Source organism: Leuciscus leuciscus (genome assembly GCF_965113295.1).
Source record: "Leuciscus leuciscus genome assembly, chromosome: 12".
In the NCBI taxonomy this organism is placed as follows: Eukaryota; Metazoa; Chordata; class Actinopteri; order Cypriniformes; family Leuciscidae; genus Leuciscus; species Leuciscus leuciscus.
The window spans coordinates 27,373,888-27,388,191 of NC_138736.1; the positions used below are offsets into that span (position 1 = coordinate 27,373,888).

General features: G+C 37.1%; 1 protein-coding gene across 3 annotated transcripts in view; it reads right to left on the reverse strand.

Moving 5' to 3' along the window:
- dazl (deleted in azoospermia-like) overlaps positions 1 to 14,224 on the reverse strand; it is a 71,067-nt gene extending 56,843 nt beyond the window's left edge. For 2 of the 3 annotated variants that reach the window (XM_082185709.1, XM_082185708.1), the window contains exons 1-2: positions 13,086 to 13,153; positions 12,837 to 12,953 (exon numbers count right to left, since the gene is read on the reverse strand). In XM_082185709.1, the coding sequence (XP_082041835.1) occupies positions 12,837 to 12,953; positions 13,086 to 13,139 (171 nt within the window). In that variant the 5' untranslated portion in view covers positions 13,140 to 13,153. Of the gene's footprint in view, positions 1 to 12,836; positions 12,954 to 13,085; positions 13,154 to 13,455 lie in introns of those variants that run through there. The other variant, XM_082185710.1, reaches the window with a different exon arrangement.
- Between the last annotated feature and the right edge of the window lie 80 nt (positions 14,225 to 14,304).

The window sequence follows — 14,304 nt, forward strand, 5'->3', positions numbered from 1 at the left end:
ATTGGCACGTCGGGCTCGGGCTGAAATGCAGGGCTTTAAGCACCTAAACGTGCTTGTCTCAAACGGAGCAAGGTAAATTTCTGCGAAAGCGCACGAGCCCCTGCCCCTCCCCCTTTTCAACATCACCTGTCAGTTATCACAACCTCCACAGACGCACGAAAGTCAAGAAGCACCTTCTCTGCAGCATCGAAGTGCCTTCACTTGTCACAGCCAGGTACCGATTCTGTTTTTCTTAAGCTTCGGCTCTCAAACTAGTTAGGTTACTTAAAATATATCCATAGAGCCAGCCTGACTTAGGCAATAGCCGAAATTCTTCTGCCGTTTTTATAAAATAAGCTATCACAAGTAGCAGTCACGTAATTTACTAGTACTGTTTTGTAATTTCATGGCCCCCTATGAACTGTAAATAAAATCAAATTATCTGATTATTAAAATACCTAAAAATAAATAAATACATGCTTGTAAAAAGTGGGGGGGTTTTTCACCTTCTAGTGGTCATTATACATAAAAAGATGCACCAGATTAATGCATTTATCTTTAAAATGTACAAAATTTTCTAGAGGTACCGAGCTATCGGATTTTGCCACCTCCGCCTCATTTTCAGCCAGGAAAAACCCTGTATTAGGGATGTCAATTTTCACAAATTTCCATGATCGATCGTCGTTTAAATTAACGATCAATTAATCGATTAATCGTTAGCCTTAATACTGCGATATGCGTCTACTGCAGTGGCTATGACAGCATGACAGGGTCTGCAAATGCTGCTCAAAACGCTATGTTCCTCACCAAATCAATTAGAATGGTTTTAAATATAAATAAAGGGCTAGTAGGATTGTAAAATGTTTCGATGTGATTGATAATTAAATTATTTAATAATCAAATATAACTACTAATACAACGTGTCACCAACGCCGCCTCATATGCGCTTAGAATGTGTGACTGTTGTGGACGCGCTCGTCCTGGAACAACTGCACGCGCTGAATGAATCTGCTACCGTTAAACTGGAGCACTTTGCTAGCACATTATTTATCTAAAAGAAACGCATCCTATATGAGATTAATCCGATATATTCAAAATAGACATATTACAAATTATATCTGCACAAAATGACGCAAATTCATGCACAAGTGAACAACATAACTACTCATGTTGTGGACGCACTCTTCCTGGAGCAACGCGACACAGCAACTAAACCCAAATAATTCACAATGTTTTATTACAATATTGTTCTCTTTATAATGTTATGTAATATTACAGTCCCAGTAGTCATTAGTCGTGCACTGCCGTTTGAGCTGCGCGCGCTGAAGCTGACGCTTTACTACAGAGTTAATTCTTAACCAAATGCATCCAATATGAGATAAATCTCAGTGTTTCCCCTACCATTATATAAGGGGGCGCCCCGCCCTCCTAACGGCTCACCCCGCCCCCCTTGAAGGTCAAGTACATTTAATTTGATTTTCTTTATAGCGCCAGATTACAATTTGTTATTTTATTAAACAAACTAAATAGCCCTTAAAGTCCCTGTAAAGTCAAAATTAAGTATGTGTTCTGAGTTTGTCACACCACAGAAAAAGGTGTTATTAGCCACCCAGCCAAATTTGAAATATAAAAAAAGCCGGCAAGTACATAAAATAAGCTATCAAAATCTTGAAAAAATTTGCAGCAGTCTCTGCTCTCAAACGCTGGGGGCGTGTCCACTGTCGGCAAAAATACATACCGATTTTCCTGGTTGCGTCCGTTGCTGGAGCGGCTGAGAAGCGCGCGCTGTCATTCATTACACAGTAAAGCCCCGTTCACACTGCCAGCGACACGCAGCGACAAAGCGACATGATCCCATTCATTTCAATGGAGCGCTGGCGACTTCCGGCGACACGAGCGACAGTGACCGTTGGCGACAGAATGTGGGTGTGTCAAGCGACACGAGACGCGCGACAAAAGTTCAGAAATTTCAACTTTATGCAAATGAGAAGCGATTTTCGCGAGCGACAACCAATAGGAAAGAAGACTTTCAGAGGAGCTCAGCTCACGTCACCGTCTCGAGTGCAGGCAAGACAGGAGTTCGAGGGCGATTTCACTGTTTTATATGATTTGACTGTAACCACATACATGGATATAATAAAATGATGCATGGAAAAGAAACTGTCGACAGTCTCAGTGAGTTTAATTCACACATTTAGTTCGAGTGTTGTAATTATGATGCAAGTTTAGCACTGCTGCAGATCATTTTACAGTTTCCCCTGCATTATGTTGACTATTAGGGACAAGAAAATTGATTATTTGTCAAATTCGAATGACGTTTTAGTAATTTATGACAGTATGAGTTAATCTGTTGATTGATCGATCGTTAATCCAGTAGGCTAAATGATTTAATCCACTGAACACTGCTGTGGTAATATAAAAACACTCTCCCAACAGCATACTGTTTCTTTTGAGCCTAAATCCTAGTCAAATTAAAATGATATAGTTGTATATATCACTTGTGATGGTATTTTGTATAGATATGGCCAGACGTGCAGTCTACCAGTCACATTAGAGCGACAGCACTATGAACGCCCACAAGCGACTTCACAGTACAGAGACTAGCGACATGCAGCGACAAAATCGCTGGCAGTGTGAACGGGGCTTAAGAGAGATCTGAGAAGGGTCTGCTGCTGGCATCATGCAGTACAAGAGCGGCCTCTAGAGGTGTAATAAAAACTATCGCTGATGCCTCCTGTTGTTTATTTCGACACGTGATGCTGCGTGCTGCACTGAGAGCACACGCTGCGTGGAGAGCGCTGACATCAGATGCGCGTTTAAAGCACCGACAACTAAAAGGTAGCCTATGTATACAGTACATTTTGTCATATAATTATAAATTGATTAATTTGTTGACTAAATGCTGCATTAGTAGAGAAAGAACAGCACAACAGTATGTTTGTTTGCCTTCAAGGCTAAGAGGACGCTAAGATTAGTAGGCTACCTCAAGTAGGGATGTCCCGATACCACTTTTTCACTTCCGATACCGATGCCGCAGCTTTGGCTATTTGCCGATACCGATATCAATCCGATATTTTTATTTTATTCTTGAACTAATACTACTAATAATAAAATATATGGAAGCACTTTGCACAATTAACCACATAAAAACATCTCACTCAAATGGAGAACAAATACTTCATATAGTCCACAACAACAGTTGATAATGAAAGACTGCCACCCTTTATTCAAAAGACCTTGAGATATGTTTGGTAACCTGAATGAATTTAAAATTAATTTGCTATATTTCAGATCAATATATTTGTTTCCTTAAAATTTTAATTAACTTTAACTTTATTCTCATCTGAATTATAAATAATTTATTTCTGTATAAAATAATACTACCATTAAAAACATGATTTGATTTTCTGTTTTATTCAATGTAGAATGTGTAACTTAAAAATAAACAGATTTGTGCTGTTTTAGGACAAGAAATGAAAACCAATGCAATATGATGAATGTCCAAAAGATGAGATCATTTTTGCTTTTAAACAGTGTGTGTGTGATTTTGGGTGACAGTCAGTTTGACAAGAGTTTACAGTTTGACAAAAGCACAATGTTGTGTTTTACACAAATATAAGTAGGCTAAACACTTTTTGCAGTTTTAATGATGTCCTGTATGAAAATGACGGAGTATGTTTTTATGTTTCCACTGTTCGATCGCGCCCGTGCCTCTCTCTCTCTCTGACACACACACACACACACACACACACACACACGCAAGCATTGCAATCTTGACATCGCAGCCTGCTCATTTTGCTGCGTTCACACCAAACGCGAATAGAACGTCAAATTCGTGTCTATCGCGTCTAGTTCGATGCTTGAACAGTTTGAATCCATTCGCGCGTCCAAAGCGAATAGGACACGCCGCGCGCGTATAATGATAAAGTGAACGTTTGAAGCAATATAGACGCGCGTTCAGAGCAAGGCGGGGCTACAGATTAGGTGTCCCTATAAGAACCCGCATATGCGCGTATCTAACAGTTAGTTCCGTATTACATTAATTAATGTGCACGCGAGTTTTATTTATTTTTATACCGTGTATTCTCTGTGTAAATCCATGCACCGAACGTACGTTCAGTGCGAATACGTACCGTTTCACCCCTAATGGGTATCGGATCATAGGTATCGGATAATTTTTTTTTCTCCCCTCCGATATCCGATCTAGCGTTTTGGGCCAGTATCGGCACGATACCGATGCTGTGGATCGGATCGGGACATCCCTAACCTCAAGCGGTTAAAACACTGACAAAAATAAACGTAAGTCCGACCCGAATGTTTAATGCCACAATTGTTACCTCTATTTGCATTAGTTTATATCCAGCTGGTCACTTTTATGCATTTAATATGCAGAGAAGTTGCATATTTAAAGCTAGAGACGTAAGATAGCAAACTGATATGTTCATACAGCCGACAGAAACATATAAACAAATCAGAAAAGCATTAGATTTCGGTTATTTTTTCGTCATCACTTTAATACATGTTTTGTTATTTTGATTAGATAATCATCAAGTGTTTATAAAATAGAAGCAAAAGTGTGAGACTATACATTTAATATTTATGTCATTTCAATGCTCTGGCATTGTAGATATTTAAGCATGACTGTTTGGATTTATATGAAATGATAACACTTACAATAAAATTCCATATGTAACATTAACTAAGGTTAATAACTTCTGTATAAGGATTGTTCATTATTTGTTAATTAACATGTACTAATACATTTTTAAATTAAGGTTTTTATTTGTTAACCATAGTTAATGCACTATCAAACTAACATGAATGATCAAGGTGCAATTGTATTGCTCAAATATTATACCAATCAAATTTTGTTACTTTTTTATTCATTAAGTTGGCTTGAAAAATAACAGTTTAATAGTTGCATTTTGAATGTAACTGGTTTTATTTGTTATTTAGAGTATTACTTTTTGTTTCAGTTTGAATGAATGTCTTTTATTGACTTCAATATTTATTCATATTATATATTTATTTCATTTAGCATGTTTTCATGGTTCAATAGTTTTATTATTTTTATAATAAAGTTCAGCACTGTTTTACTTGGAGTGTTATGTTTGTTTTTATCCAGTATCAATTTTAAAAACTATCGGTTGATTAATCGGTTATCGGCAAGTATGGCCCAACCTAGCTATCGTTATCGGTAAAATGCACTATCGGTCGACCTCTAACCTCGAGTTGTCCTAGACGCGACGCGTCCGGTGTGCGACCCCCTTAAGTGCTTCGCATTTGTTTATCATATAAATGTATTAACTAACATTAACGAACAATGAATGAGCAATATATTTGTTAGTATTTATACATTTTTTTTGTTTTAGTTGTTAGTTAAAAACAACTTTATTTAAAAAAATAAAACTATTTAAAGCTGCAGTAGGTAACTTCTGTAAAAATGTATTTTTTACATATTTGGTAAAACTGTCATTATGTCCTGACAGTAGAATGTGAGACAGATAATCTGTGAAAAAAATCAAGCTCCCCAGGCTCCTCCCAGTGGTCCTATTGCCATTTGCAGAAATACACCGCTCCCGGTAAGAAACAACCAATCAGAGCCAGGAGGAGTGTCTTAGCAGTGTCAATCATGCTTGTGTACGCGCTGATCACCCCCCTCTCTCGCACAGCGCGTACCGTCGTTCAAAATCAAGATAGCCGGTGTGCCGCGCAGCTGTGCTAATGGCGGACAAACAACCAAAACTGCCAATTTCTCGAGTGGCACCAGCTCATGCAACAAAGACAGGTAAACGGAAAAAGACCGATGACGATAAACAAGCGCGTCGGAGCCCATTTACTCAGTGTCAAAGCTCTAGCCGCATAGCATACAGATAAAATGTCACGCACTGTGCAAAGCAACAATAGAAACCTGCTAATTCACTGGCTTGTCATGTTGCTGAAATAATGTACTAGCAAACCTTATTTAGCATTACACATCGCTAGAATAATTACTTAGATACTGTAACGTTACCATTATTATCTTGCTAGCTATTTATAACTTATAGAAAGAGTGCAACGTTATGAAGTTACATTACATGTATTGCAAAATACGTAATGATTTGAGGACCAAGTTTGTAGTCAAAGTATGGGCAGGCCATAGTCAATGTAAAGCATATTGTTGATGTTTCGTCCCTACCAGTGAATGTGCGATAACTGTTTATCCGCCGTCATCAGTGTCCAGTGTTGGGGGTAACGAGTTACAAAGTAACGGATTACAGTAACGATATTACTTTTTTGGGTAACGAAATAAAGTAACGCATTACACTAAAAATATCGGTAACTACACTACTTTACTAAACTATAGGAACGAGCTTTCCTGCGTTACTCAAGCCGTGCTTGCCTGCGTGTAAAGCTCTGATCTGTTTAAGTGGTGCGTGCATGCCTGTGTGTGTGTGTGTGTGTGTGTGTGTGTGCTTGCACCGTTGTCATAGAGATCGATTTGAGTGACGTAGCTGCTGGTGCGAAGGGGAGCGGGAAATGGAGACGGAGACAGGGGGTTTCGGCCAGTGGCGATATTCACATTACTTTCAGTTTATTGCTCGATAGGACAAAAATATTCGCGTGAAATGCACTCTATGCCCAGGCAGCAAGTACTGGCCATCGGGACTACCGGGGGATTCCCAGTGGGCTGACGTGCCTTTTGGGCCGACATCTCATACTTTTTTTCTTTTTCTGCTTTTTGTCGCAAGGAATGTGCAGAGAAATAGCGTGAAAAATAGACACAGGCCCTTCAAGCAGACGCTGTAAAATGTGTCAAAATGTTTTCTGCAGCAGCAGGACCTTCATCAGCTCCCGTGGCTGATGATGAAGATAGTGAGGAGGATAAGGACAGAGATGAGAAAGTGTAGAGCCTGCGGTAAGCAGAACTAACAGTTACTTTCAAAACACTTATAGGCTTGTCATGAGTGTAGGAACCCATTACCCAGTAACGCATTATTTCCACATCTGCATAGTTGACGATTACCGTAATTTACTATAAATTTAATGAGACGCGTTTGTAAACCATGTTTTCCGCCAAAATAAAAGCTCGATGCAGTTTCCGTCAAAATAAAAGATCATGTGATTATATCTCTTTCAAGTATATAAATTAGTACAAAACTAATTGTGAAAGTTTCCTTTATTTTTCAGTGCATTTGTTTTACAATATATGTCTAGTGTGCTATTATTATTATGGCCAAAATGCCAGGGCCGATTTTTTTTTTTGTCCCAGTCCAGCCCTGATTATGTGTCTACCACCGCGGACATTTGTCCTTTATCCTGTTGTTTGTGGATTTTACAGTGAGACATATTTCTTTGTGCAGACATGGATATTGTTCTTTCATATGGTTTTACATGCTATTTTGTATAGGCTACATTTATAAATACTATGCGGACAGGCTAAGTGATGATAGGACTATGATGTTTGTCCGTATCTACAGGGTAAATTAAGAAATGGGAAAGTAAAGTAATAAGTAGTGAAGTTACTTTTCAAATGCAGTAACTAGTAAAGTAATCTCATTACAATTTACAGAAGTAACTAGTAACTAGTAACTAATTACTTTTTTTGAGTAACTACCCCAACACTGTCAGTGTCCCTGCATGTTTACTAGCCGGAGTCGCGCGTTCATGTGTTTTGGGGGCGTGGCTTTGGAAGGAGCCCAGAAGGGAGTGGGTGGAGTGAATGGAAATAATGAGCTGTCTTTAAAACAGTCGTGAGAGGTCTGCAGACACTCGATTTTTATACTTTCTTTTTCAGAGTACTTACATTTTAATTATGTATTGATATATAAAAAAAGTTTAAACAAATTTGGAAAAGAAGTTTAGACAATTCCTACCTACCCAACCTTTAAGCTCTGGTCCATTATATTAACAAATACTTCTATAAATTTAACAAAGGTTATTTGCAAAAATCTATTTTAAAAAGATTTAAATTTGTTTATTTAATCTTTTTAAAGAGATATCTTATGTTAACATTTTTTTATCTTTTACAAAGCATTACCCTCCCAGACAACCAATTTATGTGACATAGATAAGTGTTTGTGTCTGTGTCAATTTGTGTCTGTGTCAATTTGTGTCTGTTGAATAATTAGATGATATTTTCCTGATTGTGTTTTTGTACTGGTACCCTGGCTGGTTTAGGCCTGTTGTTGACAGCACACACACAAAGATATTCACATTTTTTATATTCTATGCAGTGGTCAGTTCACAGTAGTGACCGAAATTAACATTTTTATTAAGGGGCAATATTTGCCACCTTAAATTGATTTCCAGGGGCATTTTCACCTACATATGGACATTGTTTCTAAACGTATTTAGAGGTATGCATCACCTTTTATGTCAAATTCTAACATTCAAATTAAATTATATTAGAATAACACAGTACCAATGTCAAATTAAATCATTAAACTAAAATCCATCCTTGCAGTGCAGAGGTGACACAGAAGCGGCATCAAAACTGGCATTAGCCTACTATATTTACACTTCATTTACAATTGCATAAATAAAGCTATTCAATATTTAAATATTAAATGATTTATAATTTTAACGTTTTAATTAAAGGATACTTTAAATATGAAACTAAAACCACCAGTAGGTGGCAGCAAGTCACTGTCTTAATAAGCGAGTTGTTTGAGTCATTTATTCAACCGATTTGTTCAAACGGCTGATTCATTCAGAAACACAAGTGATTGTTCATTGAATAGTTAAAATTATTCGTTCAAAACGCGGATTTCAGTAAAAAAATAAAAATAAAAATCATCGTTGTCTGTTGGACCACGGCTTCATTATGAAATTCTCGTCGGTGATATAAAGTGAAAATTGACAATATTGTGTCCAAAAAGTAACTCACAATGTTAACTTTGTTAATTTAACTGCTGTATAAAATAAATAGCACATTTGCAATTGTGCAAAGGAAAACGGCACTCTTGCTCATGTGATATTCTAATATGACAACATACTATGATATAAATATAAGACAAAAACTCATTTGGGGACATCTATAACTGCACTGACACATCACGAAGTGAAAGCAAGCCTGAGAGACAAACGCGATGTCAGCTCGCACTCGCAGTGCCTCATACATAGTTAAAACAATGATTACAATATCATCATAGTTCATAGACAATATCGCACACTCCTAAGCACATAAAGAATGAATTTACAACTGAACTGACATTTACTCGTTTTCTTCTCTCCTCTCGCGTGCAGGAGACAGACGTAGGCTGATATACTGCCGTAAGTGACGCGAATTGTCACGTGAACAAGCAAATCCACCAAGATAGAATAAAAAAATTAAAATACGTAGGGCTACGCTAATTAGATAGTTTTAATTTCGAAAGCATTTAGATAAGTCTGAGTCAAAGTGTCATCTAAAATTTAAGACCTTTCATAAGTAAAAATAAGACTTTTTTTTTAAATGTGTATTTAAGACTTTTTATGGCCTTAAATTAAAAAAAATCTAATTTAAGACCTTTTAAGACTTTTTAAGGATCCGCGGGGACCCTGGATACATGTATTCGTATTGAACCGTTCGGTACGAGGCTTTCGGTTCGGTTTTCGGTACGCATTTTTAAAACCGAACGGTTCGTTGGACCATTTTTCCTGCCGACCAAAATTTCATTATTTCAAATGTAGGCGTGTTGCGCGTGGCAAGCGCGCTCATAATGTAAGAGACGCCGGCGCGACCACAACATTGCCCAACATCAAACGGCAAACGTAATGCAAGCGGAACGAAACTGCTCGTTATTGTGTGGTTGAAGGACCGTTTATCAGTTTGAACCAGTGCAGCGCGAGCCGATCGTGATCATGCGACATTGTTACTACACAGCGCTAATAAAAGATCCAGTAAAGAAAGCATTTGAATTCGCCACAGAAGTAATAACATCGCTGCGAGATCTAGTGAGAAACATTCACATTTCTCCGTTATTAACGGATCAAACAGCGCTGACGTGGAGACGTGGAAACCTGGAAGAAACATTGTGCCATGAATGAACTATCCAGTGTCCACAGATCAGCAACATTCACCATGGATTTACTGTAGTAACACTAACTTCAACCATGGAAGTTTGGCAGGAATAGTAGGCTATAATGCCTTCAAGTAACATTACGTCGGTTTTATTTTGACATTATGAATACAATTGCTGCCCTCAAATGTTAATCTGAACTAAAATAAACCTTTGTTTATAACTACTACAATATTACAATTCATTTTTTCCAAGGAGCTGTTTTGTTTTATATGCTCCTAAGAAGAGTCAATTATAGCTCTAGAATTGCTCAAAGTAAAAAAATATCATACTTTATGATGTTAGTTTTAATAAAAAAAAAAGAATTAAATGAAATCAAGGAAATTTCTCTGCCATTTCTTTCTTTTCGCATTTCTTTCTTTTTGCTGTATCAAAAACGTACCGAACCGTGAATTTTGTGAACCGTTACACCCCTAAAATATATATATATATATACAGTGCCCTCCACAATTATTGAACCCCCTGGTAAATATGATCAAAATTGGCTGTAAAAAATAAATCTGCATCGATTATCCTTGTGATCTTTCATTCAAAAAATGTGCAAAATTCTAACCTTTCATTGAAGTAAAAGAATTGAAAGTGGGGGGAAATCACATTATGAAATAAATGTTTTTCTCCAAAACATGTTGGCCACAATTATTGAAACCCCTAAAATTTTTTACGAGTAAAATATCTCTGAAGTATATTCCCATTAATATTTACCTTTTTTAGTACACCAGGGTGACTAGGAACATGAAACTGTCCAGCTATGACTTCGTGTTTCACAGGAGTTTAAATATGAGGAAACACAAAGGCCAAATCCCCTTAATCATCCATCACAATGAGTAAAACCACAGAATACAGTTCTGATGCGTAGCAAAAGATTGTTGAGCATCACAAACTAGAAAGTGGCTGTAAGACAATAGCTAAAGAATTGAAAATCCCCATTTTGACCATCAGGGCAATAATTAAGAAGTTATAACCAACTAAAGATGTTATGAATCTGCCAGGAAAAGGACGTGTGTCTATACTGTCTTAATGCACGGCGAGTATGAAAGTTTGAGTGGCCAAAGACTCTCCAAGGATCACAGATGGAGAATTGCAGAGATTAGTTGAGTCTTAGGGTCAGAAAGCCTAAAAAAAAATTTATCAAACAACCCCTACATCCCCACATGTTGTTTGGGAGGGTTTAAAAAAAAAAAACTCCTCGCTCATCCAAAAACAAATTCCAGCAAATTTAATTGTCAGACACGACTGGATCTTCAAACAACACAGGGTTCTGTGGTCAGATGAGACTAAAACAGAGCTTTTTGCCAGCAAACACACTAGATGGGTTTGGTGAACACAAGGATAAAAAGTACCCCATGTGTACAATTTAATATACCATTGGATCTTTAATGTTGTGGGCATATTTTTCTGCTGGAGGTCCTGGACTTCTTGTTCAGATACATGGCATTGTGGATTCTATCAAATATCAACAGATAAAAAATCAAAACCTGACGCCTTCTGCTAGAAATCTTATAATGGGCCGTGGTTGGATCTTCCATCAGGACAACGATCCAAAACAAACATCAAAATCAAAACAAAAATTTGTTGTGGAGCACAAAATGAAGCTTCTGCCATGACCGTCTCAGTCCCCTGACCTGATGAGTGGAGTGAACTGAAGAGAAGAAGCACCAACATGGATCTGGGAATCTGAAGGATCTGGAGAGATTCTGTGTGGAGGAATGGTCTCTGATCTCTTGTCAGTTATTCTCCAAACTCATCAGGCATTATAGGAGAAGACTCAGAGCTGTTATCTTGGCAAAAGGAGATTGCAAAAAGTATTTAATAAAAGGGTTTCAATAATTGTGGCCAACGTGTTTTGGAGAAAAACATTTATTTCATAATGTGATTTTCCCCCACTTTCAATTCTTTTACTTCAATGAAAGGTTAGAATTTTGCACATTTTTTGAATGAAAGATCACAAGGATAATCGATGCAGATTTATTTTTTACAGCCCATTTTGATCATATTTACCAGGGGGTTCAATAATTGTGGAGGGCACTGTATATATATATATATATATATATATATATATATATATACACAAGAAAAAATTAATCGCAATGTAAATGTTTATTGTGCAGCCCTACTGTGTTTATTGCAAAGATATCCAATTATAATAATCATTTAAATTCAATATCTAAATATTAACATGTTATTGTATTGTTGTTTTATAGGGTATATGATCCAAAGTAACTAGCTAACGTTACTTGAACAGATTTTTTTTATTGGATAATTTTTACTCTTACTCAAGTAACTACAAAGATTATTACTTTTACTTTGAGTAAATATTTCTATAAGTACTTGTACTCGAGTACAGTTTTTGGATACTCTAGCCTCCTCTGCTGTGTACTAGACAGTAAGCAGTGAGTCAGTGTGCCGTTCCGAACATAGATTCGGTTATCAGAAATGAATCAGCTCGTTCATGAATCGGACACCGCTCTTACTTCGGAGGGGGTGGCGATTTCTTCAGCTCGAAACAAGGAACGTTTTTATAAAACGTAGTGGACTCTGGAGTAAAAAGCACGACATTATGCTTTTGAATGTAGTGAAGAAAAAGTTTCCCAAAATAAAAGTAACTAACGTTACTCCGCTAAAATACAGATAAAAATGTCCTTAAGTTGAGTAACTAAGTCCACCACAGTGAAAAAGGGATCCGTTTGGGGAGTAACGTTAGATAGAAACTATCGAATTGTAGATATAATTTAGAACCGCAATGAACCAGTTTGAACATATTAGGCCACAAAAAGAACAGCGGTTTCAGTTTATCATCAACGCCATTAACGTTACCTTCATGTCAATCCCGCCGACGAACAGTGTGTTGGGCGTCATCTTGCCCTCAGGTAAAATGTAGCCATTAGACAGCTTCAGAGAGGACGGAAAGCCCTGACGGTGCTTCTGGATATCCTGTGGATTTTACAACATTTTCAGCACTAAATCAACACACATTATTAACAATAGAACGAACAGGTAAAAAGTACAACATGAGCTCCCAAAAACAACCAATAACAAAGTTTTTGAGATTCAAAATACTATTACCTGTGAATACAGCCCACATATAAGGCACACGGGTAACTTAACGCCCTGATACATCTTAGATTTAAAGTAAGGCCAAATGCTAGATCACACGCGGCCGAAACCGCGTCGATCTCGTACACGATGTTTTCATGTTTCTTCATTAAGCAATCTTGGCATTTAGGCTAAAATGAGTTAATTAGCCGAACATTTGTGCTCTCCTGGCAGATGTACATAATTTAATGGACGACGATCTGAATTGATTTCCTTTGATGGCGAATTTACCACGCGATCTATTTTACAGCAATACAACTCGACATTAACAACATAGAACTTTATAGATGGTGGCTGAAAGATGAAACGATCAATTACTATTACTATTTTTGTTACTTACCATATGTAAAATCATTAAAATGACAAAATAAGTTAATGAAGTGAGTGTCTCGTTGGGTCTGTGCTTCTGGCTGGAGTCGCATTAGAGGAGCGCCACACCCATTCTCAGTCCTAATTGGAAAATGCAACATACCATATAAGGCGAATTTTAAAGTCAATACGGAATAATTTAAACATTGATAATTTTTACATTGATTTAAAAATAAATTAATTCATTAATCGGTCAAATCTCAATCATTACATACTCTACTTATTTCTAAAATAATGTGGCAGATTTGGTAGAGTCTAAAATGTAATCCATTTTGGTACGGTCTAAAAGTTTGGGAATGTACACCGACCTTAAAAACTTTAAAGGCTATCAAAACTTTATTTAGCATTTCAATTGCAAAATAAATCGGCCTTTTTTAAATGAGAAAATGTAATAATATTGTCTGAATTTGACGGAAAATTTGGTGCAATGCTAGTTAATCCATTATTGAGGAAGAAATGTTGTTATAGCGATAGCTAACTGCTAGATGTCGCGTTTAAAAATTATGAGCTGCCTGTCTGGACAGAATTTTAGGTCAAATGCCTCTTTACAGACTAATATTGGATGTTTGAGTTGTTTCAACTGAAAGCAATATGCACTGACAGGTCTTATGTCAGTGCAATTGTCTCAAGATGCACATCAGTAATGTTTCTTTTTCTTTTTCTAAGGCACATTTATAAAAGTTATTTATATGCTCCAATTGTACTAAAGCCTAATCTTGGCTTAATCTAAGCCCTGTCTGTGAAACCAGGCCAAAACCTACTAGGTTAACCTACTGTCCGGTGTTGACTATGTGGAGGCAATCACCTCCACAGAAAAGGG